This window comes from Thermobia domestica, chromosome 11, assembly GCF_964235325.1.
Source record: "Thermobia domestica chromosome 11, izTheDome1.hap1.1, whole genome shotgun sequence".
Taxonomy (NCBI): domain Eukaryota; kingdom Metazoa; phylum Arthropoda; class Insecta; order Zygentoma; family Lepismatidae; genus Thermobia; species Thermobia domestica.
In genome coordinates this window covers 16,320,160-16,346,665 of record NC_137464.1, presented here as the reverse complement: position 1 = coordinate 16,346,665, position 26,506 = coordinate 16,320,160, and the positions used below count along the sequence as shown (strand labels likewise).

At 36.9% G+C, this 26,506-nt stretch overlaps 1 protein-coding gene and 1 long non-coding RNA gene across 5 annotated transcripts in view; one reads left to right on the top strand and one right to left on the bottom strand.

The window, feature by feature from the left end:
* Yif1 (Yip1d-interacting factor 1) overlaps positions 1–23,480 on the top strand; it is a 118,401-nt gene extending 94,921 nt beyond the window's left edge. For all 4 annotated transcript variants that reach the window (XM_081730112.1, XM_081730114.1, XM_081730115.1 and 1 more), the window contains one exon: positions 22,834–23,480. In XM_081730112.1, the coding sequence (XP_081586238.1) occupies positions 22,834–22,998 (165 nt within the window). In that variant the 3' untranslated portion in view covers positions 22,999–23,480. The remainder of the gene's footprint in view (positions 1–22,833) is intronic.
* Positions 1–26,506, bottom strand: part of LOC145663919 (uncharacterized) — a 162,706-nt gene that overhangs the window by 45,974 nt on the left and 90,226 nt on the right. The gene's annotated exons all lie outside the window — the stretch shown is intronic.

Below are 26,506 nucleotides of genomic sequence, written 5' to 3'. Positions count from 1 at the left end.
TATACTGCGAAATGAAGATGTTTTTTTTAATTTTTTTTTATTTTCTTTTCTTCTTATTTTCATATTAATTTTTGTTGTTACATCCACTACAAGATGATGGCACAAAGGAATGGCAGAAATAATGTTTTGAAAACAATATATATATATATATATATATATATATATAACGTTTGAAGTTAGCGTAACTGATTTGGAACCATAATCATAATCTGTCACGAAGGACATACAATGGCGGTAATTATGTGGATTGATTGATAATGTGTGCGGGACTACGTATACCAAAAGTGCATTCGCGGTCTCATTGTTAAGACCCGTACTCCGAGGTCATATATTCAAGGAATTTTCAAATGAAAAGGCACGAAACGTCGTAGAAACCAAACGTCGTATGTTGAAATAGGAATATATCGCTTTGAATTAAAGTACTGCGACAATTAAGGAGAGAATGTAGTGTCCGACCTGTAGTGATTCTGCTCCACGATTACGCTTGTAAACACGTCTCGCAGGTCACACGAAGTGTACTGAATAAGTTGAAGTGGGAGCAGCTCAGCCCTACAGTTTGGACATATCTCACGGCGACTTCAATCTGTTTGGTCCGCTAAAAAGACATCTCAAAAGGCAAGCGCTTGAACTCGGACGAGAACTGAAAGAAACAGTGGAAGACTGGTTGCTATCACACCCACTGGATAGCATAAACAGTGGGATAGTTGTGCTCAGGTGTCTGGTAATTACTTTCGAACAAAGACTTCGATTATATCCACAGTGTCATCTTTCACCTTTCCATTTGAACACCCCTCGTATATCTGACTTCAATATAATAAAATGAATACATTCTTTGTATCAGGTCTAGTTAGAGAGAACGATGAGAAGCAAAACTTGGCTGCCATAATGGTTTTCTGTTTTTGATAAGAACTGCTTCTTAACTGTTATATAATGATCCAACTTTTTTTAAATCACCAACTTTTTAATGCGATAAATTTGTGTTCTTCTATCGCAAGCATGCATACTATTAATTAAACCCACAGTGCTAATAATATTATCAAGCAAACAGGTGGTAGCAACGATCCTCCAGATCCTTGGAGGAGGGGTGAACCTCGAAACTGTTTTGCACAGGGCTTGGGTGTTATTCCAGTAATGGGAAAACTTATTTAGGAAGGGGCCAAAAGAAAAAATAACACTTTGGCCGGCTAATATTCAAAGAAAAAGAACAATTAGGTGGCCTATACATTTTCCTAAAAAAAAAAAAAAAAAAAAAAAAAAACTTCTTGTAATACTAAGCCCATGATTGAAAAACTATAAAGTAGAAGTGCTAGATGAAGTTTGTACAGTATTTCTACAAGTTTCTCACAATATTGATTAAAGTGGGATTCACGGATTTTCAGAAGTGAAGTTAAATTCTGTAGATCAGGACTCATACTGCGGACCTTGTGATGGACAAACACAGTGCTCGTGGGTTTTCTCGGGATTCTCCCGTTTCCTTCCACTTTCTTCATTCCACCATTTCACTCATCTCTCATCATCACCGTCTCCTTTAGCCTAACCGGCATAACCGTGGGACGTAAAACTTAAAGATTTCATTTCATTTTTCACATTGCGGACCTGATAGAATGTTTCAGCCGGTGGCATCGGTTCCGTGGGCCGTAGTTTGCCCATCACTGTTCTAGTCTACAGATGGATAAGACAAAACCGGTTCCGTCACCATTGTGCCAAGTTGCTGCATAATTAATATCAGTGCCAGACCTTAGTTATGCACTGAAAAATTTTGTTTATTTTTGTAAGGTGTTGGCATGTCTGCACTCCTATTCTTTGCTGTCTTGGGTTATAGATTGTTTTCTTTCTTTAACTGCAGTGACCAAACGACCTGGGCTCTACACCAATCACATAAATGTTTTGCTTTACCTCTGATACATCGAAAGATTTCGATATACGATTCGTGGAGCCGTCTTGCGAACGCACGCTTGACAAAACGTTAAGCACCAAAAGTTCACGAACAATATTACCGAACTTTGAAGACGTGCTGATGATTTGGTTTCGCAAAAACACATCCTAAATAAATCTAAAGACATTGTATCCTCGTGAGATGTTCTCCGTACAATGGAGATGACAGAGCCAAAATTTCATGCATAGGAGTTGTAAACCGCCCCCCTTCCCCCTCACGTTCTATAGGAAGGAAATTCGGTATATATAGGTGAATTAAGCAATGTAGGCAGTGGTGAATGATATTACGAGGAGTGTTCGATAATTCCTGATATAGAAGATCTTCCATTTTCCCACATAGTTCCCTTTCACTATATTGCACTTCTCCCAACAATGTTCTAGAGCATGAATACCAGTTTTTAAAAAAAAATCCTTGATTGCTATACTGGAAGTCATTCTTCGACAGCCTGCTGCCTTCGACTTTGTTCTTCGCGGGTGCTACTTAATCTTGGGAAACACGTGAAAGTCACTTGGGGCAAGATCTGGAGAGTGGGGAGGGTGCTCAAGTATTTCATACCTGACATCGGCAATAGCGGTGGAGGAAAGGTGACTTTTGTGAGTAAAAGCATTGTACTGCAGCAGCAGCACTTTCATGTGTAGCTGCGTTTCCCCTTGATTGCCCGCCTTACTTTTGGAATCAGTTGGGAATAGTAGTCACTTGTAATTGTTGTGGAACCTGAAGATAATCAATGAAAAGTATGCCCTTATTATATCCCCTTCCAGAAAAAAATGTTTGCCATAATCTTGCCATCTGATTGCATTATCTTGAATTTCGTGAGGGGTGGACATCATGAAGCCGCCACTGCATGCTATGTTGATTGGACTTTGGACCGCAATGATGTACACCTTGTCTCAAAAAGGTTGAGCGCATTCTTTATTGGTGTTTTGAGGCAAAAATTTTCAAAGTCCAGCTTCGGGTATCTTCGGGAAAAAGTAAGCCAGGTTCGAACCTCCAAGCCAGCCTTTGCAAAAGGGTAAAAGTTTGCAGATTTGTTTTTCTTCTTTTAAATATAATAAGACTTGTTACCAAGTGTTTAAAAAAGCAACATTGATTGAAATACTAAATGATACAATATTTCGAAACGTTTTTATTAATGTGAGCACATGCTTGTTTGTCATTTAGCTCTCTATACGTAATGGAACATTTAAATACGTTAAAGAATCTTTCCATATGTAAAAGAATGCTCAAAATTAAGAAATAGAACATAATTATCGCCTGAGTACTAAAATAAAACTCAAAGTAGAACAGAAACTGCGTTTGTAATGGATATGAATGTCATAATCATCTTGAGATCCGTTATACGTTGCTAGAAGCTTAGTTTTAGAAGTCCTTGTGTTAGCTCATTGGTAAGCTGTCGGATTTCAAATCATATGGTTGAGAGTTCGATTCTCGTCTGGGCCAATACTTTTTTTAAAATTGCATTTTCCGCAATGCATGAAAAATTATATAAAATAATTACATTAAAATACATAAGTTGTTTATATATAACATAATAATTGCAGAACATAGTAATTATTATGTTTAAAATATAACATCTGAGATAATTTTCACAGTAGGTCGGTATTATATATGAGGATGTAAATACAAGTTAAGAAACTCGTTCAATAGCAATAAATAAATCATGTAGTGTATTTATTTGCAGCTATTTGTCATATAGAGAGTAATTCTCAACATTCATAATACAGAATGTCATTTATGTTCTTGAAAAGTTATTCGATGCATAAACAGAGGGTATAAACAGAGAATCCAAAGTCGGAACGCTCGCAAAAAAAATTCATGAACCCCAATGGTCACGTGAGCAGACTGGAATTGTGCTTATGAAGCATGCCACAGCAGAAAGTCTTTACATAGATTTTCAATTCAATTCCTGATATATGCTTTTGCAATGTGGAAGTGGTGATGCCTTGAGTCGCCTCTCTCTCGCTCGCTCGCTCGCTCACTCTCTATTTATACAGAATATAAAAGTGGATTTATGTGTGTGTTTCAACATAATTCTAATATATCTAGAGCAATTTTAACTATATTTCTTACAGTCTGGAAAAAGAGTACTGTCGGGATACATATCAAAAATGCTAGAAACGGTTCGATATTAGTATCGAATCCATAGTTTCGTGGTCGCTTAGGTGAATAGCTCTACTTTCAATTCAAGTCCAATTAAGCTCCCATTAGCACCCAGGGTGGTTACGTAGCGACATAAAGATATCGAAATCAACCGATATTAGAATCGAATCGTAAGTTTTCAGCGCCGCTAACAGTGTAGCATTTCCCATTAGTCCACATTAGTCCCATTGCCTAGAGGGCAACATATTTGCAGAGTGCAAATTTTAAAACTTGAATAATATTTTAATTTTTTCCGTATGAAAAAGTTAAAAATCATGAGCAAATATACTATTTCACGAACAATCCTCTTTTACTATTCTAATATGTTTAATAATTGCGTAAGAAATGTAATAGTAATTCAGAACATGTTTCACAGTTGTTATTTTTGTTACATAGTTGTAGCTATAGCATGTAGTGAGTGGAATTTAACTGTAATAAATTCAGTAATTAACCATATTCGAATTAAGTTTTATTTTTAAGTTCGGAATGAAGGGGCGGAGAAATATGCAGTTATTGGCGGCACCGAGCTTTTCTACATTTTACTTTCAAGATCTCCATTTTTCTTTTGTCATTTGTTCCTAATAAAAAAAGTTCAGTCACTTTTGGATTGTCATAGGATAGTAGGAGTTGGATTTTGGGATGCAGCCTGTGAGATTCTAGAGGAGCTAACTGCTTGAAAAAATATTTTTGAATCATCTGTAACATATGAAATAAGGATATGTATCATAAAAAATTGAAAGTAACTATGTCTGCGTAATCATCACGGTCAAATTGCAAAGTCAAATGAATTGACGTTTGGTATATAATCAGGCTCCAATCCCAACTGGGAAGTTATCATACGCGTGTCACTTTCATTATAATACATATCCTTAGGGGGAGTTGAAGTCCGAATTTTTGCGAAAAATTTGGTATCTCACAAGCCGTTCAACTGAGAGCTGAAATTCAGCATACAACTCTTTATTAAAAATAAAGAGAATATGCCCTGGCATTTTTTAAAATTGTCTTTTATGAGCGGGGGGACGGGGGTGCCTTTTCTATATAGTGGAAATTAATAGTGGGTTGATTTGTAAAAATAATCGAAAACGATTGATATTAGTTGAGAAAAAAATTGAGTAATGCAAACTAAAGTTCTTTTTGAATTTTATACCCACTGCTTTCTATTTATAATTGCTGAAGCTGGTGTTTAATATATGGAGCGTTCCGAGCATAAGGCAATCAAGCCATAAAGTTAGAGAAAATGGCCATAAAATTTGTATTCTAAACGTAATTACATGGGCATTTTCAATTTTTTTTTTTTTTTTTTTTTTTTTTTTACGTTGGTCTACTTTTCCTTGATTCGAAACTTTTAAATTTCACCCTATTTTCTACTGAATGTGTCTGTAAGGCAACAAAGAAATAATTACATATGATAAATTTAAATTCATTTTAAATCGGAAAATGAGAAACACTTTGCCATTATATATCGTAAAGGTCAGACCCACCAGTATTGTAACAAAGAGGTGCTTGAGCCAATGACGGTAGAAATTCAAACTCCGATAAGTGATAATTTCACAGTCTTGTTTTATTACAAGTGTAATCTCTTTAGTCAATGGAGAGGAGGACGTGGGTCATCGGTCAGAGTTGATGTCGATGGGTTTTGGTGGGTCGGAGTTGGTCGCAATGGTTCAGAGTGGTTCATAGTTGGTGGTGGGTCAGAGTGGATCACGATGGTTGATGGGTCAGAGTGGGCCAATGGGTCATTTGGGTGGTGGGTGATAGTGGGTCATGGTGGGTCGTGGATCAAATTTTCATTGACCCACACCATCTCTGGTTAAAATTGTACTAAAGATAAGAGGCACCGAAGATGCATGTCGGCTATTATGCTCAAATTTTGCGCATGGATAGTACTTTACCAGAAAGCAATAAATCTGAAACGGTTCACGGTATCACCTCCTAGAACTCGAGATGTAGGGGTTTGTCTGATTGGCTAAATTAAGACGTCAATGATTTATCCTTCAACAACCAAGCTTTTTATAATCGTTTCCGTGGGGAAGTCAGAAGAACACGTGCCTAGTAATCGTAATATTGATAGTTCGCGTCCACCCCGGCGTATTTGTTTTGTGTTTTTTTGATTCACCTAAATATAAACAAATCACACATATAGGCATTTTAACATATTTTGGGAGAGTAATTTTTGTGGTTCGTTGGCGTTTCATCGCGTCTCTGCCGCTGGTAGTAAAGTTTTCAAAATTGAACTTGGGCCATCACGGATCGTCGCTGCGGGGCCACCAATTTCTGGCGAGAGGTTAATAGTTGACCATCTGTACTCCACCGACGCTTACAGCTTAGGGTAATGAACGATGTCCTTGCCTTGTAGACTTCATGACTACCGACGTCGGCAGTCAACTAGCTTTTAGTATTCCTTTATTAACCATCTATCGTTCATGTTTGTACACGGTGTTGTCATAATAATAATAATAATAATAATAATAATAATAATAATAATAATAATAATAATAATAATAATAATAATAATAATAATAATAATAATAATAATTATTATTATTATTATTATTATTATTATTATTATTATTATTATTATTATTATTATTATTATTATTATTATTATTATTATTATTATTATTTGTAGTAACAGTAGTATAATTGATGATAGAATAATTATTGTCTATGTATTGTCTAGGTAGGACTACACACAGGATTTGGCTCGTTTTGGTTCGACTTGACTCTAATCCGAGTCGAGTTGGAAGATATTTTTCGCGCCGAGTCCAAGAGTAGACCTCAAAGATGTCTGTTTCGAGTCGAGTCGAGTTTCAAAGAAAAGTCGTTCGTGCCCATCCCTACTAATGAGAGCTTAATCGGAGTTAAGCGAAATTGAAAGTCTCACTATTTATCTAAGCGACCCCGAAAACTATGAATCTAATATCGATCATTTTCTAGCAATCTTTTATATGTATCCCCCTCCCATTCACCATAGGTAACCCGACAGCACTCTTTTTGAAACTATAAGAAATGTGGTTAAAATTACTCTAGGCCAGTGGTTCTCAATCTAATTCCTATCACGATCCCCTTTTATCACACGCTCTTGCCAGCGACCCTTTTATAATTTGTTTTATAATAAGCTTGTGTGGGATTTTTAACATACCTACTTCTATAATAGTAGAATCCATTTTTTTGGTTTATAGTGAACAGTGCCATGGAAAATCATTGCCCGGGGCGAGAGTATAGTACGATGTCACCGTATATATGAGTGACGTCGACAGACTAGCTACGAAGCGCCACCATGGTTGGCACGAAGCTCAATAACATTTTCAAAATAAACCCTACCTTTCCTTAATTTTGAGCACATTTTATTACGTTTTCCTTCTATTTTACACATGTGCACATGCACTTTCCTAACATGAGTAACACACTTCCTCCGAAATGTGTGGCCCCTTTTTTAGGCGTCCGGCACTGACAGTGGATACAGTAACTGTAATATCTATATTCCCAACGACGAAGGTGATGGTTCAAGATGGATGTTAAACTCCTTCATTGAAGAGGCCATTAACGTATCCGATCTAAGCCCACAACTTCTTGACCAAATAATAGAATGATCATGCGACAAGTCTTTGCAACTGGTTTTCTGTAACGAAGACTTGGACAAGTTCTGCCTGATGAGGAGAGAAGAATATCCTGGTCTGGTGATTGCTGCTTTAAAAGTAATAATTCCATTTGCTATATCGTACTTGTGCGAAAGTGTTTTTTTTATGGTAAACATTAAAACAAAGATAAGAAATCGCTTATCAGTTGAAAATGGCTTGATAATGTTCATCATGAAGATTGAACCGGGCATTGCTGCACTAGTGAAATTACACCATGCTTAGGTATCTCATTAGGTTTTAATTTTAATTGTATTTCAATGTGCAGGTTTTGTTTCATGTGTATTTTTCTAGTATTTCTATATACAGTTCTCATTAGTTTTATATCATACCTCTTTGATTTAAATTCATTTTTAAACAACTCTACTAACTAACTAACTCTATGGCCTATGGAACCCGGAGGTTCAATGCCGCGTTCACAAAAGCTCTACACTGACTTCTATCCTTAGCCAATTGGATCCAGTTTCTAATTTGTATTCTTATCTCAGCGAGATCCATCTTAATATTCTAGTCCCATCTGCGCCTAGGTCTTCCTAATGGTCGTTTTCCGTTTGGTCTTCCTGTCAAGACTTTGAAAGCGTTTCTACTTTCTTCCATTCTAGCTACATGACCTGCCCACCTAAGCCTCCTAGACTTGACGACCCTAACAATGTTGGGTAACCGTATAAATTATGTAGTTCCTCGTTATGAAGTTTCCGCCATTCCCCATTCCCGTTCCTCTTGGGTCCGAATATTCGTCTAAGGATCTTGTTCTCAAATACTTTCAGTCTATGTTCTTCCCTCAGAGTAAGTGACCATGTTTCGCAACCATACAGAACAACAGGCATGATTATCGTTTTGTATATTTTAAGCTTCATATTTCTCGACAGAATTCGCGACGACAAGATACTTTGAACCGAATAGTAACACGAATTCTACACCCTTTGAAAATGTTCAGTAGACTTATTTTTTATTGTTCTTTACAGTGTGTATAAAAAATAAAAGTATGCCTATCAGAACAAAATTAAAAATAATATTTAAAAATAATTTCTGGTATTAGATTCTAACTATATTTATCTCTTCCGCCTATCTTCGCGATCCCCTAGGGGCCGCGACTCCCAGGTTGAGAAACCCTGCTCTAGGCACACATGAGTTATGATGGAACATACATACATACACTTTTATATGTATAAATGCAGATAAGAGAGAGTTGAGAGAGAGCGATTAAGGAATTACCGCTCTCAATCTCTTCACTTTACTTTTGCGATTCGTGAATTTCTTACGTGACAGTTTGGGGCTAGCTAGTTTTTTTTGTCTTGAACCACGATCCGATTTTCGATATGCTCGACCTAAATGCTGTAATGCGAATATTGAGAAGTTATCTGCGATGAAAGTAGCTGCAAATAAATACATTACATAACTCATTTATTGCTATTACACGATTTTTTAAATTTGTATTCAATATTCACACATAACACACCGACGTTCTGTGAATACCTCAGATGTTATATTTTAAAGATAAGAATTACTTATGTCGTGAAATGATATGAATATATATATTCAACTCATATATACAAGTGATGGTATGAAAATATATATACAACTGATGAATTGTAATGTAACTATTTTACATAATTTTCATGCATTGAGGAAAGTAGAATATCATAAAATAATCTCATCTGAACGGGTATCGAACTCACGATTTAAACACTCGGTGGTGTACCACTGAGCTAACATGACCGCTTTTCGGAATCTGCTTCTGAAATATAACTGAGCTCATACGTAAATGCTCTTTTCCGTATGGAAATCACAATGACGAAACGAGAGTGTGAATACATAGTCTCGAAATATTGTATCATTAAGTATTTCAATCAATGTTACTTTTTTCTACACTTAATACCATTTCAACATGTCTTATTATATTTAACAGAAGGAAAAACATATCTGTACATCTTTTCCCGATTACTAAGGTTGGCTTTGGAGGTTCGAACCAACAGCTTTAGTTTACTGTTTTCCGAAGATACCCGAAGTTGGACTTCGAAAGTGTTCGTCTCAAAACAGCTATCATCATATCGCTCAATCTGTTTGGTATATGGTATATGTTTTTATACGTGTAAAGTCAGTATAACAATTCATTCTTTAAACAGCTTTTCGTATGTATTAATATTTCTTTATAAAAACTGTTTTTAATATTATTATTACGGCGCACCATTTTCAGATTTCTTTCGCGAGTCGTTGATCAAGTCGTTCGCCACCAGCGTTGCCAGACTCACAGCTCGGAATTATTCCAAAACCTGATCGAACTTATGCTAGATTCGGTCAAATTATGCTAGATCCTCATAATTACTAATTCAGGAGTTTTAAAAAAAGGAAGTTGAGATACGATAACGTAACTTAAAATACACAGAGAGCAAGAATGCATGGATAGAACTCAATACTTCACGCACCAAAATTTTAACTCAACTAAATTACTGCAGTCGTTGTCAGACTCAATGGCGTATATATCGTATAAATGAATGCAAAGTTTTTCTTTACATATTTTGAAAGAAAATTACTTCGCAGCATAAGCGGAGTTGGGAATCATCTGCTGGGGGGGGGGGCAGATTTTTGGTCGGTCTCGGAGCTGTCATTTCAGGAATAAATATGATCATGAAGTCAGAAATAAAGATGGTGAAGTTGCCAAAAAGTTGGGGGGAGAATGGCCCCCATAGCTCCGCCCATGCCTCGGAGTTAAAGGATTAGAAAACCCTGGGTGGAGCCACAAAAAAAAAGCCCAAAGCCGTTCCGAACTTACTTCGGAAAATAAGACTGCCTGTATGGTTTACCGAGTGTATGAATCAATGGAAGAGGATACATTTCTGCCGTTCTTTTTCTTCCCACGACCAACTTCTTTCTCATCTCCAGGTTTTACGGCTTTTTGATAACTTGCTGAAATTGTGCTAGATTTGGGCAGGATGCTAAAAGCAAGATGCTAGATGCTAGAGACATGCAAATTATGCTAGATCTAGCATCATTATGCTAGATCTGGCAACGCTGTTCCCCACAATAGGCGTGTCGTGCAAGTAACCAATCACACGCCAGGTACTAGCTTTTACCTTATGCTTCCTTCTCACAGCTCAGAACATTAGTAACTATGGATAGACGTACAGCAGTAATTACTTTATGGGAGTTGGAAGGTTATTCTGCAACTGCAGCTAGCAGGCGAGTAGGTGTCCCGGCCTCTACAGGAAGGCGATGGATTCGGAAATATGGTGTTACAGGTCAGACTGGTAATTTACGATCTCCTGGTCGTCCGCATGTGTCAACCGAAGCCCAAGATGCGAGATTAGTAAACGAAGCCCGGTTAGACCCACTAAGGACGTCTGGACAGCTAAGGGAAGCTTCTCTCTTTCCTGGTAGTAAGCATACAGCTCTGCGAAGGCTTCGTCATGCTGGGTTACGTGGCCGTGTTGCTGCCGTGAAGGAAAAACTCTCAAACGACCACAAAATTTACCGTCTCGCGTTTGCACAGGCGAATGTGGGTCTCAATTGGGAAAACGTAGTTTTCTCAGATGAATCCATATTCACAACATCAAAGGAGGGACGCCGTTTTGTGTATCGTCCGAGAGGCACCCGATATGACCATGGATATGTGGCTGCTTGCAATCGCAGTGGCCATGTATCTATTTTATGTTGGGGTTGGATTTCCAGTCGCGGAGCAGGACAGCTTCATAGAATTGAAGGACATCTGGACAATGCTCAGTACTTAGACATTATCAGTAATATCATGGTGCCATCTGTACGAGTATTTCAGCCTGATGGTGTAATTCAGTTCCAGCAATACCAGTCGCCAATACATACTTCCCATGTGGTTCATGAATGGTTCGCAGGGCACCCTGAGATTGATTTAATCGACTGGCCGCCTCGTGGAGCAGACCTCAATCTCATGGAAAATATGTGGGCAGAAGTGAAGCGTACTCTAAGGGAAAGTTGGCCTGAGGCAGATCCACCAAGAACTCAGGATGACCTGTGGCATCTTGTTTCCGAAGCATGGCTGGAGGTAGGGGAAGGAGATAGATTTGTCACCCATGTAATAGATTCCATGCCCAGAAGAATGGGGCGTGTAATAAATTCAGAAGGGTCTTGGACACAATATTAATGCCCCCCCCCTTAACTCGCGAAAAAAGCCCTTTTCAGGGCTACCTAAACGCTTCTGAAAATATTTCTAGAAGTAAACCACTCCTTGTATCCGATTTCTGTGCAATCCTACTAACAAAAGAATGATAATTAGCTGTAGGCTTTGAACTCAATACCTCTTCAGTGGCAAGTCCGTACTCTACCAGTGAACTAACATGAACACGCAAACCCAACCTGAAGAAACACGACTTTCAATTTCTGGTATTCGATGACAATGATGCTCATATACTTTGCAAATGTTGTATTCAACTTGGGATATTCCGCAACACACACACACACATAAACAAAGCGAGAGAGAGAGAGAGAGAGAGAGAGAGAGAGAGAGAGAGAGAGAGATGAATACACAAAAGCATATTCAACGTATTCGAATGAGACTCGGGGGGCGCGGTGGCTCAGTGGTAGAGCGTTCACCTCTGGTGCTTGGGGTCCCGGGTTCGATCCCAGCCCCCGCCAAGTGAACTTTGTGGTGGACAAACACCGTGCTCGTGGGTTTTCTCGGGGTTCTCCCGTTTCCTCCCACTTTCTTCATTCCACCATTTCACTCATCTCTCATTATCACCGTCTCCTTTAGCCTAACCGGCATAACCGTGGGACGTAAAACTCAGAGATTTCATTTCATTTCATTTCGAATGAGACTCTAAGTAACGACATTCCGTTCTAAAGAGAATTTGTGTTTCTTCCCGTGACGTTAAGGGGATCGGGAAAAGTTGTGTCTTGAAGCAGGATACGACTTTGGATACTCTGTTTATACACTTTCTATATCCGTAGGAATATACTGTATTTCACGAATATAAATAACATACTGTAATGAGAATATTGAGAAGTTAAATCTGTATGACAAATAGCTGCAAATAAATACACTACATAACTTATTTATTGCTATTAAACGATTTTCCTAACTTGTATTTAACATTATCATATATAATACCGACCTACTGTGAAAATTATCTCAGATGTTATATTTTAAACATAATACTTACTATGTTCTGCAATTATTATGTTATATATAAACAACTTGTGTATTTTAATGTAATTATTTTATATAATTTTTCATGCATTGCGGAAAATATAATTTTAAGAAAAAGTATTGGCCCAGACGAGAATCGAACTCTCAACCGTATGATTTGAAAGCCGACAGCTTACCAATGAGCTAACACAAGGACTTCTAGAACTAAGCTTCTAGCGATGTATAACGGATCTCATGATAATTATGACATTCATATCCATTACAAACGCAGTTTCTGTTCTACTTTGAGTTTTATTTTAGTACTCAGGCGATAATTATGTTCTATTTCTTAATTTTGAGCATTCTTTTACATATGGAAAGATTCTTTAACGTATTTAAATGTTCCATTACGTATAGAGAGCTAAATGACAAACAAGCATGTGCTCACATTAATAAAAACGTTTCGAAATATTGTATCATTTAGTATTTCAATCAATGTTGCTTTTTTAAACACTTGGTAACAAGTCTTATTATATTTAAAAGAAGAAAAACACATCTGCAAACTTTTACCCTTTTGCAAAGGCTGGCTTGGAGGTTCGAACCTGGCTTACTTTTTCCCGAAGATACCCGAAGCTGGACTTTGAAAATTTTTGCCTCAAAACACCAATAAAGAATGCGCTCAACCTTTTTGAGACAAGGTGTACCTAGGTTCCACACAGCCATAAGAATACATAGCCAAATCAATTCAACTCTCTCCACTGTTCGGATTTTTGCGCACTCGTGCTATGTGAAAGGAATTTTAAAGTTTACAAGAGAAGGAGAATCTTTGTTTTAAATAGAACGTCACTTCAGTTTCCGTATTTCAAGATAATTTATTGAGAATCTGGTTTAAGATAGATTAACAGGGAAAATAATTGAAATATTTTCATTTTTCTAATGCTTTTCCCTCGTACGTAAGGTGTTGGTCAGGGCTGGATTAACTTATCTGGAGGACCGTGGCTAGAAAAATATATGTGGCCCCTGCTGACTTCACCTAATAAATATCTTTCAAAGTACAGTACGAAAGTTAAGAGAATGTGTTTAATATTTTTGGTCATTTTATTTTATGATGATGATTATATCGTCATGATTCTTTTTAGAAAGCCAGTTGAGATTTTGATCAGATTGGAGGACCCTATTCACCTGGAGGCCCGGGCTATAGCCTCCTTAAGTCCCTCCCTTTATCCGGCCCTGGTGTTAGTGCATGTGCTTTCGTGTGCATTGCTTAAGCTGCTATCCCGATACTAGTACGTTCTCTGGTTTAAAATTAGAGAGGTTGAAAAATTTCGTATCCGATTCTCTGAAACCTATCGTCTATTTATGTTCATCCTGAGAGTTATCGAAAGTCATGTTAATTATTTATTATCTGCACTCATACTGTTTTTTTTTTTCTGATGCGGTAGTGGGAAGTCTGCATGTGATGTTTTGATTGGACTATAGAATATAAATACACTTACCAACTGGTCAATATTTGTTCTCATTTCATTCTTCCTTCTACGATTTTGTAAGATTATTACATGGAAATTGTCGAACAGTGGACATTCTTTCAGAAAATAGTTGACTTTTTATTAAAAAGTTAGACTTTTTACATGTAAATTTGAAAACATTTTACCTTGTGGATGATGTTGAATCTGCATTGGTTCTTGAATCAGAATTGTAGTTGCCCCGGCCAGCATTTTTTGACTGAAGTAATGCATGATGATGTTCCAACAAGTATTTGTAAAATTCTTCATAATTCATGTTCATGAAACTACGTACATTTTAGTACAATGATCGATCCCGTAACTGACTGTATTAACGAGCTTTTTTTACATTAAGCATTGACTAGAAAAAACACTCTTTACTCGCTGCATTACCGTACTGGTAAAATCGCAAAACAAATTTGATAGCTGGAAATTTCAATGCTATTGTTACTTCTGAAACATACTCTTCAGCAACATATTATCACTACTCTTCAGCAACAGTTAAATTTTCATTTTAAACTAAGAACACATATAAGATAAGAGACACATAATGAGTTATTAGGCCTAAGCTATGTGCTATATGCCTATGCTTATATAACTACTTACATAACTTTCGTCATTTATAGTTTCGTCTTTCATTGATTATTTTCTGAAAGATCAAAGGGAGTTACAGAGTACAAATTCAACCGAACTCATTGACCTGAATCAAACTTGGCAAGGTGTAAATCTTGACGTTAAACTAATGTGAAATAAATATGATGTGCAGGCTTTTATTTCCCGAGTTAGATGAGATCAAATTTAAAGTTTGGACTTCGACACATTTTAGAGAATCAATTTTAATAAAGAGTTGATTAAAAACCAATGAAGGACAGTTTTCTAACGCAATTGGGAAACACTAATTTTTAAAGCAAAATATTGAACAAATACAAATATGATTAAATGTCAGACTATTCAAAAATAATTGAAATGATGTCTCGACATTGAAAAATCGCAAAATGTCGGACATACTCGGCAAACGCCGAAAGGATGGCAACCCTAATTTCACTGAAATTACCTGTGAAGAAACATAAATGTTCTTTTTCGGTATCTTATCAATGCTTTTCACTTACTAATATTGATATGATTCAAATGCCGGAAAGAGATGGGGAACTACTTGTTTACTAACACGCTGAATCACAAGAACTATTAATATATCTCCCAATTTAGATTCAATTCCAGATCTCGGATACAAATTCAAAAAACGATTTAGACTGTAATTCTGATCCGACCACTTCTACCTCACAAGTTGGCAATTTTGTTATGGTAGGCATATGCACGTTCGGCGCAAGACGCGAATTTGATTCCAGGCGGGAGCTCATGTGGTTCGATAGCCACGTTAATCAGTAGGTCCACGTCTCATATAGCCTAGCTGGTGAAAGAGACGCTCAACTGAAACTAACAACATTCCGGGTGGGAACTGAACGGGTTAGGACATAACGATAAGGCGGAAGTTCGTGTCAAATGATTCAGTGCTCAAAAGGCATGCTAAAATCCGAACCAAACAATCAAGCTGCAGAGACACATGAGATGTTCATGTACGTTCAGCACGACAAAAGATTACGTTAAACAACTTATTTTTTTCAGGGCACGGGAGAGATAGTGAATATTGAGAAAAGCACTATGTTATTAAACATTATATAAAATGCATCTTTTAGATAAATGTTTATCTAAAAAGTTAATTTCAGAGACAGATTAAACATTTATGGATAGGATGTTTATCTCACAAGGAGACTTACGAAAGTGAAACTCACCGATTTGAATGAAACTTTGTAGACTTGTAAAACATCGAAAAATAATCAACGCGTTTTTTTTTTTTTGTTTTTTTTTATTTCGGCATTGGTGCGGGTTTAAGAGTAGAAACAAACATTGAACGTTTGAGGTGATCTTGAAGCATAGACAGAAAACAATTACTTAATGTAGAAAGAAAACATACTGCCAGGGGGTTTCAGGACAGCTGATTCAGAATCTCACGTCTAAATTAGAAACTGCAAAATTGTGGATCTAATATGGTGATTACAATTACAAAAGTCTTCTGGTTTGAAATGGTCTGCAGTTAGCCAAGAGCAATTATCCACTATCGCAGGCAGGGGTTACTGCGAGGAGGTTGCAGAACGATTTGAAACACCTTTCTCTACTTATTTTAACGAGATGCTTGATTAAAGTGCATCTCTATACCTCTCATATTCGGGGCGCTTGTTTATAGTGAGTCTCCTCGCTTGTCAATATGTCCGAGTTTCATATATCCTCAGTTGTTATAATTATAAATTTATTGAAACACATTTTACAGTAATGATATTCCGTAAAAAGATGTATGATGCATAAACATAGTTTACACAACGCACACCTTATTACAGCAATAACTGCGCACAAATTGCAAAATGATGCACAATCTTTGAAATAAAATGTTATGGGATTGTCATACGTAGGAGGTTTTTATTACAAATAACCGCTTTCGTATCACAGGTACCTAACAATATTTGCAAATGTGGGAGAAAAAACCTATTTATGAATCAAAGATTGGATCTTAATTATATTATTACGGAGATGTTAATTTATGTTATAGAAAGGACAATGCCAGAAAAATGTCCCGAGATGTTTTCCCAGGAACTAAAGAAGAGTACATCAAGATGCCAAATCCAGTTGTTCCTGCAAAAATGGTTTCTATTTTGAGATACTCTTCTGAGGTTTAACTCGGGACTCAAATATAATATAAATCACTTAAATACGCACCCCCACTAGTGAGAGGCGATGGGACTCACTTTAAATAAGCACCCCGAATAGTGATAGGTGCAATCAAACATGAAGGTTTCAAATCGGTTTCCAACCTTCTCGCAATAACTCTTGCCTCCTATGATTGTTCTTGGCTAACTGCAAACAATTTCAAACCAGAAGACTTTTGTTAATTGTAATCAACATACTGGATCCGCAATTTTGACGCCAGATTTTGAATCAGCTGTTCTAAAACCTCCCTTGTTTCTTCAATATTAAATGATTGTTTTCTGCCTATGCTTCAAAACCTTCCCTAACGTTCAAAGGGTTATCGAGAGACCTTAAACCCGCACCATTGCCGAAATTAGAAAAAATACGTGTCGATTATTTTTCGATGTTGTACAAATCTGCAAAGTTTCATTCAAATCGATGAGTTACACTTCCGTAAGTTTCCTTGTTAGAGACGCATTCAGTAATATAATAATGATGGCCAAAAGAATTATCTTACACAATGACCAGGACTATTACAAGAATATTTTTTAATTCTAGAAATTACATACAAACTGTGGAAACAAAGTTGTCAGTTATTTTCTAATGTGCAATTTTTGTACTGACTGCTCTTGTTTCAATGTAATTAAGTTTGCTTAAAGTGTCAAATGTGGAATACATTTAAATTCATTTGATCAATACAAGAGCAACATCAAAAGTCCTGTTCATCTATCCGAAAAGCAATTCCAAATGTCCCATATTGAAAGTCTAAGTACTTAGCAAGAAAATGCAAAAATTAGCTACGCGTTAAAATTCTCAGCATATCCTATTTATGTTTCTGTATTAACATTTTTCTTTCGAAACAGTTCAGATCTTATGCTTTTCCTTTCTATCGACGAATGTGATATAAAAGGAGTCTCACTGTCGTGAGAATGTTACAACGTCATCGTCACGCAGAAGGTAAAGGAACTGTTTGAATGGCGGGGGAGTAAATTGAAAAGGTGGATATATCCTTCTGAGCGTTTATTAGCAAATGCAGCAAGCAGTTGTGATCGTAGCAAACCTCGAATGACCTCTCGGCCGTTTACGAACGAGTTGTTTCTTTCCCGGTAGAACTTGTTTTAAATACCCACTTCTACCCCGATAAAGCGAAGTGGAGACCAAACATACAGAGCGTCTCCCGGTTTAACGTGGTTGCCAGATTTAAGGAGCAGTGTAGTAAGTTCACTTGACGGATATCTGATAATTTAAATATAAACAACTATGTAGTTTCTTTCCACATATTTTTAAATTCTTGTAGCCTTATTTCCCCAAAACTGCGTGTACTTTCTTACTTTTTGCTATTATTTTACACTGTAGATAACTGAAATATTGCAACACTGTAGGGGTCCTCATAACGCCTGCAATTCTGTAGAATAGTGTTAATAGTGTGTGTGTGTGTGTAACATTAGATGATCCAGATATGTTATTGGTAGCGGTACCATTTATATCTTGCAGGTGATGTTGGCACCAGGATCCAATAAATATAGTACGGCACCACACGTGTTTCCCAAGAAACTGCCAGAAATAGCGACATAAGTATTTTCCCACCGCAAATATGAATAAAATTAAAGCATTTTGATCTCACTCTCGTTTTTGTATCTCTTCTAGTTTTTTATGCACATTTGGTTCCAACAAGTCGGTCTCCCAACTCGGAGCTAACAAGTACACAAATACGCGTATACGTGTGTGTGTGTGTGTGTGTGTGTGTGTGTGTGTGTGTGTGTGTGTGTGTGTGTGTGTGTGTGTGTGTGTGTGGGTGTGTGTGTGTGTGTGTGTGTGTGTGTGTGTGTGTGTGTGTGTGTAAGAGAGGGAGAGAGAGAGAGAGAGAGAGCGAGGGTAAGTTATTTCTATTAGTTGAATATCGATGGCTAATAAAAAATATGTTTTTAAATATCGCATGAATGATATTAACGTACGTTTTGGAAAGAAAAAGAGAGAGATTTGATTGTCAGTTCGGATGATTTGTTGACGAATATACAGATCATGTCCTAATAAGTGCTTGACTTGAGATAACCCATTCACATTGATAAATCTGGAAACGAGGCGATTGAAAAGCAGAAGGCGAAGAACATCCCTTGACGTTAGGGATGTGTGAAACGTTGCCTCGTTTTCGTTTATCTCTTGCACAAGCCTCACTGTACAATTACTGATTTGAAATTCCGCAGCATGTCTTCGAGCAGAGCGGCCCGGGCTTCGTAACACTGCTGTTCTAACTTTCAACATTGTCCGGAATATGCGCCCTATGTCGTGCACCTGATAGTCTGGTTTTCATTAATGAATCTCCTGAACGATGATGATTAACCCAACCTAAGATACGAGAGGGAATAGGCATTTCGGTGAATTTTGAATCTACGGTTAAAGTCAGACTAATTCGCGGTCAGTGATTTATCATTCCTCACAAATCCCTCCTCGTATACAAAAACACAATATTCTGATCATATTATTGCGACCTGTGATAATGTTCACAAAGAGATGTAAGTGAAAGGCTACTACTCACCGCAAAAGAAACAAAATATTCTAAGTAGCGTTTTCGGAAGACCCTGCTTTCATCTTCAACTTAGAATCAGATACACCCTAGAATCAAATTTACGATGGAACTTGGAGCTGAAGAAATTGGAGCTTCCTTGACATTACTATCAACATACAAAACAATAATTTGTTATTTCGGTATATCGCAGACTTTCTGCTCGTACGAAATATATTAATTTCAAATCATCACATTCATGGCTTCAAAAATGAATGTTTGAAAAAAAAGCTTCTGTAGGAGAACTCTTCTACTTTCAGACCTCCCTGGAAATTCAATATTTAATAAAAATCGGACAAGAAAATGGTTTCCAAAAATCTTTATTACTGAAGTGGTGCATGTAGGTACAACAGGAAATCGTAGGCACCGGCACCCAATCAACAACAGATGCCGAGGCGATAAATGGATTGGTGACCGCATATTTGGGCAAAAATTAAGAAGATACTGCAAAAACACAACATCAAGATTTCAGAAGCTGCTCCTAAATCTATAGAAAAATACATAACAAATTTTAAAGCATTTTTTACTGATCCTCAACAAAGTAGTGGCGTTTATCGGGTTAAATGTCAATGTAACAATATATATATATATATATATATATATATATATATATATATATATATATATGTCAAATATAAAGAAATATTTGTACCAGAATAGCTTAGCACATTCGCACATCAAAATCCCGTAACTTACAACAGTTATCCGGATTGGCAGAGCATCTTAAAGACAATAACCATAGCATTGCTAACTCATCTTTGATAGAGAAAGCAAAAACAACAACTGAACGAAAAATTAAAAGAAGTCTATTACATTCATAAAGAGAAGCGTATACTCAATTTAGATAAAGGAGATATAAATGTGATTTGAAGCAGTCTTCATTAAATATTTTTTCCGTCTGGAAGGTAAGTAAAAAGCAATGAACAACAGTGAACAGGGACGAGTGAGTGACCATTGGCATGTGTTTATTTTTGACAGAAGACTTGTGATTCACATATTTTAAATCCATTTAACCATTTTTATACCTACCCACTGTTACACTGGGGTCCTTACTACAGGAGTCCCCAATTTGGTATACTGGCATGCCCTACTACAACTACTAAGTTATTAAAACCCTTCACTGTGCTCTAAGGAAGAAAAAACAGTGATCACTTCACACAAAAAATGAACTACACCAGAATTAGATGGTCTGCTTCGAATTCTCACAATAATTCTTCTTGTACCTTCCCTGTACTATCCCGATAGTGCGCACAAATAATTTTATACACCCTTTTAGATTAATACCAGATAAAATAGAACTACGATCAGATATATAGAACTACAACCAGGCCTAGTGTTCGTATACTGAATATATTTGCATATTAAATTTTATATATATATTGTACTTATACATTAACAAACATGCACAGGAGAAAAGTGCCAAGAACAGAGAGAGCCGAATTGGAGTGGGGATTTAAAGCGTTTCGCTGCAATAACATATTCGCTTCTTAAAAGTGTTTGTTGTGTGTGTGATGAGGGATGGAGGTGAAGAGGGATGGGTCATTCTGTTGCAGATTTGCTTCCTTTCGTTCTGCATTTCGGCAAGAGACGTTAGATGACAATTTCGTGAGTTTTTCTCTCATTGCTGCAAGTGCATTAAAAAAAAAAAAAACTTAACACTCAATGGAGGGGAGGCTTGTGCCAGGTGAGCAGCCCCTAAATACGCCACTGGAGATATTATATATATATATATATATATATATATAAAGTAGCAAGGTGTGCCTTGCACCACATTTCTCCCCCATGTTTTAAATCCTCTTCGAATTGTTTCTAAGGTGAAGATGGAAGCAGTTATTTTCCGAAAGCGCTACGTAGAATATTGTGTACCTTTTGCGATGAGTACTAGCCTTTTGCTTACGTTAAGATGTTCTAACGTTTACAACTATATATGATGTCAATTGAAAATGAACAAAGAAATGGAACGCCTTCACCCGCATTTCTCTCTCCATCCTACAAGCTGAGTCTAGCCATTTCAAAAACGTCCTAGTTCTCTGTCTCTCCCTATAGTTTGGAAGTGTATTAGTTTTACACAATGTAAAAATAATCTCAATTTCAATACTTAAGAACGTGACTTACTTAAAAAAAAAAAAAAAAACTTTTGCTTGTTTTTCATAAGTAAAAGGAGATAATGAATTGCAACTTACCACAACCATAGATAATGTTATTCTACAACAGAAAATATGAACTTCAAGAATTTTCAGTGTTGCCGTCCATAGAAATTACAGTGTTGCCAGAATAGCAATTACTCCAAAATCTAAGTTACGGCACTGCCGTGTCGCGACAAAACGCTGTAACTTGAGTTACATTGTTTTGTCGCTATAAGCATTTGTGAATTTCCCGCCACCGATATTTATGTTCACCAGGCCCAGCATTGAGCTGTCAAATACTTCTGAAAATATACCAAAGAGAATTTCGATGTAAGTAGGAAATTAGTCGGTCTGTAGCGACTTTACGGCTTTTTCTCAAAACTGCTCCGCCAAAGTTACAGCGTTTTGTCGCGACAGGGCAGGGCAGTAACTAGAGGAACGAACTCAACTGCATTTGGTTACGTATCATGTCTTGGTGTCCTGCAGGGCCGGGCCGTGGAAAATCAGTGCCCGGGGTGAGAGTACGACGGCGCCCCCATACATATATTCCAAGCAATTTTTCCTATCTTTTTTCCTTTTTTCTCCCCAATTTTTCGGCGCCCGGGGCCGTTGCCCCGCTGCCCCCCCCCGGGACGGCCCTGGTGTCCTGTGAACTACTTTTTAAATAATAGTTGTATTTAGTTTGTAATAAACAAAATAGTTTTAACATACAGTTATTAAAATTAAGTAATAATGTGATTTAAAAAGTAGTTCACAGGATACCAAGACAACATGATACGTAACCAAATGCAGTTGAGTTCGTTTCTCTAGTCTCTGCCGTAACTTAGATATTGAGGAGTTGTTATTCTGACAACACTGTAATTTCTATGGATGGCAGCACTGAAACTTCTTCAGGTTCATATTTTCTTTTGTAGAATAATATTAATTATGATTGTGGTAAGTTGCATTTCATTATCTCCTTTCACTTATGAAAAACAAGCAAAAGAAAAATGGTAAATTTTGTATTTGTAGTAAATCAGGCCCTTAATAGTTGACTCTTATCTTTTATATCAGTGGTGATGTTTGTATTGTAATATTTTATTTTTTCAGATCCGAACGTTAAGAGTGCAAGTAGTCCCAGAGACAGGCCAAGAACAATATGTTGTAAGCACCGGCAACAAACGGAGACTTTATTTGCTACTGTTCGTCGCTGGCATACAACCCCCTTTAATGTGGTGGCTATCAGCGCATTTAATAACTCCTCCGAACTCTTAACACATTCAAAAATACTTTTTTTTTTCTTGCATGAGTGGGAATTGTTTTACAAAGCTATTGATTTGACAGTGTCTGTCCAGTTTTTTTTTCTTTCTTTAAAAAATATCAAAAGTGTCATTTCACTGGATTTTTAGAAACTACAATAGGAAAAAAAATATTTATTTATATAAAAAAAAAAAGAAAAATAACTGAATTTTCAGTTGTCCTTGCATTTGGCAGTTTATTAACTAAGACATATTAATGAGATGTTCAGGATTTTAAATTGTATTTGTGACATTATTAGGCTAAATGTCGTAGCTACATAATGTCTATTAATATTTGAAGTCATAACCAACAATTGAAGCGTTAATGTAATAATGGGGGTAAAAAAAACTTTTGTATTAAGTTTATACGGACGTAATGTGTCCTTCTCAATTAACTGCAAATATTGTACAGATTTTATTGACGTTACTCTGTATACACAATAAAATATATTTGTAATACCGATGGTTTATTTATCTATTTTATGTTTATCGTTGGTAAATTTTATTTAAAGCGTAAGTTTTGTTTTCAAATGTGAGGCTATGTAACAGATGGACCAAACTTAACGTGAAATCCAAGCCACATCTATTCCTACTGAGATGGTAAAATTTCTGCTAAAGGGAGAAGGTTAGTGATTGTACCAAGAATCCTACGAATCAGTGAAAGTCGATATCTGGCAATAGTGAATTTACAATGAACATCAAAGGGCAAGCACATTCTAATAGTGGAAGTTGAACATATAATTTTAGTATTTTCACAGCTTTGGTGTGTATTTTAAAGATTTACCAAGAAAGCAACAAGATGTATAAACTTCTTGCTCACTTGCTATAAGCGCTCCCTCCAATGATCTGGTGGTTAGCGCGCATGGAACCGCGGGTTCGTTTTCCGGTGAGAGAGCATTGACATTTAATCGCATTGTGCTAGTTTGGATTCCTTTAACTGTATGTCACCATCTCATACAGCTTCGGCACTGGAGAGAGCATTGAAATTTAAACTCATTTCGGTGGTTCGGATTCCTTTAACTGTAGATCTCCGTCTCATGTAGCCTCGATGGTGGAAAGGGACGCTCGGGTAAACCAAACCAAATACCTACTGCAAGAAGCTGTAAACCCCGAAGTTCGCAGAAGATTAAGCAGATGAAACAACAGGCAGTATTTTTTTCGAAGAGGAAAACAACACGCAACTCTAAAGTAAAATAGTTTCAAATTGTACTAATGTAAGTTGCGTAGAGACATGATATTTCTTTTATTTATTTATTTATTTATATATTTATTGCTCCGTTGATGTAATGTTCGTTACAGGTACATAGTACCTCCAAAAATACTGTTATTCCAGAGGAGGCACAGTATATTCTACGGTACTGTATAACATAATCACCTGGATATCTAGATCTGTTTCTTGTCTCAATTTAAAAGCTATCAACCGGGAGTGTTGTTCCAACAAATTAAAACACCATCACATTGATCCAAGGACGTCCTCAGGATTTTTCTAAGGGAAGGGAGCAAAGGACTGATACTTTCGCAAGTACAGTATGGTCGGAAATACACATACACTTTGAGGTTAGCCTGCACGTAATACATTATATAAAACAACAATTATTTACGTACATACATGTGTCTTTACTAAGTACAGTAAATACAGTACAGTCACCCATATAAGTATCTGGACCCCTGACTGTTATAATTCCATTATGGGGCCCAGGTACTTATGTGGGTGACTGTACATAAGTTGTAGCTACATTACCACGTTGCTTTACAGTAGCGATCTGCACGGTTGGGCTTGGACGAGTAGACTCTCGTTTCTCTTCAGGTCGCGGCCCGATTAATTGCAATTCTTGGATGGTATTTAGCATTTCCTTCAAATCCATCCACGGCTCTGCAACCGGTACTGTGACCTATAGTGAGTCGTATATTTTTTTGATGCGTATCCCCACCGCCTTCCCACGGACGCATCCCCGTGCTAACGCTCGGATCCCCCTGCTGCACTCCTGTCCTGACTCTGTTAGTGTTCGTGCTTTTTAGTGGCCACCTAACACACGTTGGTTCGTGTTTTATGCACTGTAGTTTTTATGCCGTACGTCCACACTATAACCATGACTAAATTACCGGTGCAAACAATGAATCGTAATCACTACCAGGTGAGCCAGGGTCACTACCAAGTGATTTGGGAGAGAAAACCAAATAATATCAGCAGTTCTTTAATAAATCATTGATTTTCGTTAAACGATAATTGGAGTAAAGACAAACGTTGAAATCTTGTGTGCACATAGAACAATGCAATATTTACAGTTGGTGTTGCTTAGTGACGGCTTGCTTATCAGGACGGGTCAAAACTTACCGGGCTGGGCTGGGCCTAGGTACACTCATGTCCAAAAATATTGTCGCAAGTCTATAAGTATGTTGTAGGAATATAATTTGATAATGAATTCGCCCTGTATTTCTTATAATGTTAATATGTATATAATTGCATAGATATATATGTGGCAAATTTCATGTCAAAAGAGCAGTAAATAAGAACAATAAAACGAAAATAAAAAATTATTGTTCATTTAGCAACATTTTGTTTTACTCCTTCTAATTTTCGTATTTATAATTCTTTTCCTATGAAATTTACCACAAATATACATTCTCCGATTATTTACATAGTATCAGTATTAAAAGTACTCTGCAAAATCATTATCAAATTATATTCTTACAAGAAGACAGTCATAGATATGCGACAATCATTTTGGACATGAGTGTACATTCGGGCTGGATTGGGGTTGGGCGAAAAAGTCGATCCCTGCAGGTTTACTATGCAGCACTGAGCGAGCCTTGGCTTCCTCAGCGATACACCTTCACTCCTTTCTGAACGTTCATTCCAACCTACTTATCTATAGTAGTTAGGGAGTGAGATGATCAGTTTTCCTCTGTGGTTCAATAAGATAGTCATATTGAACACTGAAAATTAAGGAACTGGAGTGGAGGGATAAATTGAACATTAGGATTTGAAATGGAGATGTATACAATAACTAGGTAATTATAGCGCCATTATACAAATAATCGCTACAAACGTCAATTAGTATTTCTTGATATAAGGAACTTGGGCTTCTTATGGTGTCGAACAAAATACTTCACAAGTTGTGTTACAGTATTTTTCTAAGTTTTAATTCATTATTTTTATTGACGCCCTGACCAACACGTATTCCGTCTTCGTGTCTACTCAGTTGCAGCTCTGTTTAGGAAGAAATTTAAAACGTTAGACACGAATGCGAGAAGAAATCAGTGTTAACAAGTCAAGAAATGTATTGTTTTAAAATTATGCACATAATAACTTTATGGTGTTAGTAGGGTTTTTTTTTTAGTAACAAAATACAGTGGGCCAGGAGTGGTGGGTTGGAGTAAGTAATGATAGATCGATGGATCAGAGTCGGTCACAAAGTAACCCACTAACCATCAAAATTTGACTTACTTGATCCATTTGAGCTTCGACCTACTGGCCTATTCCT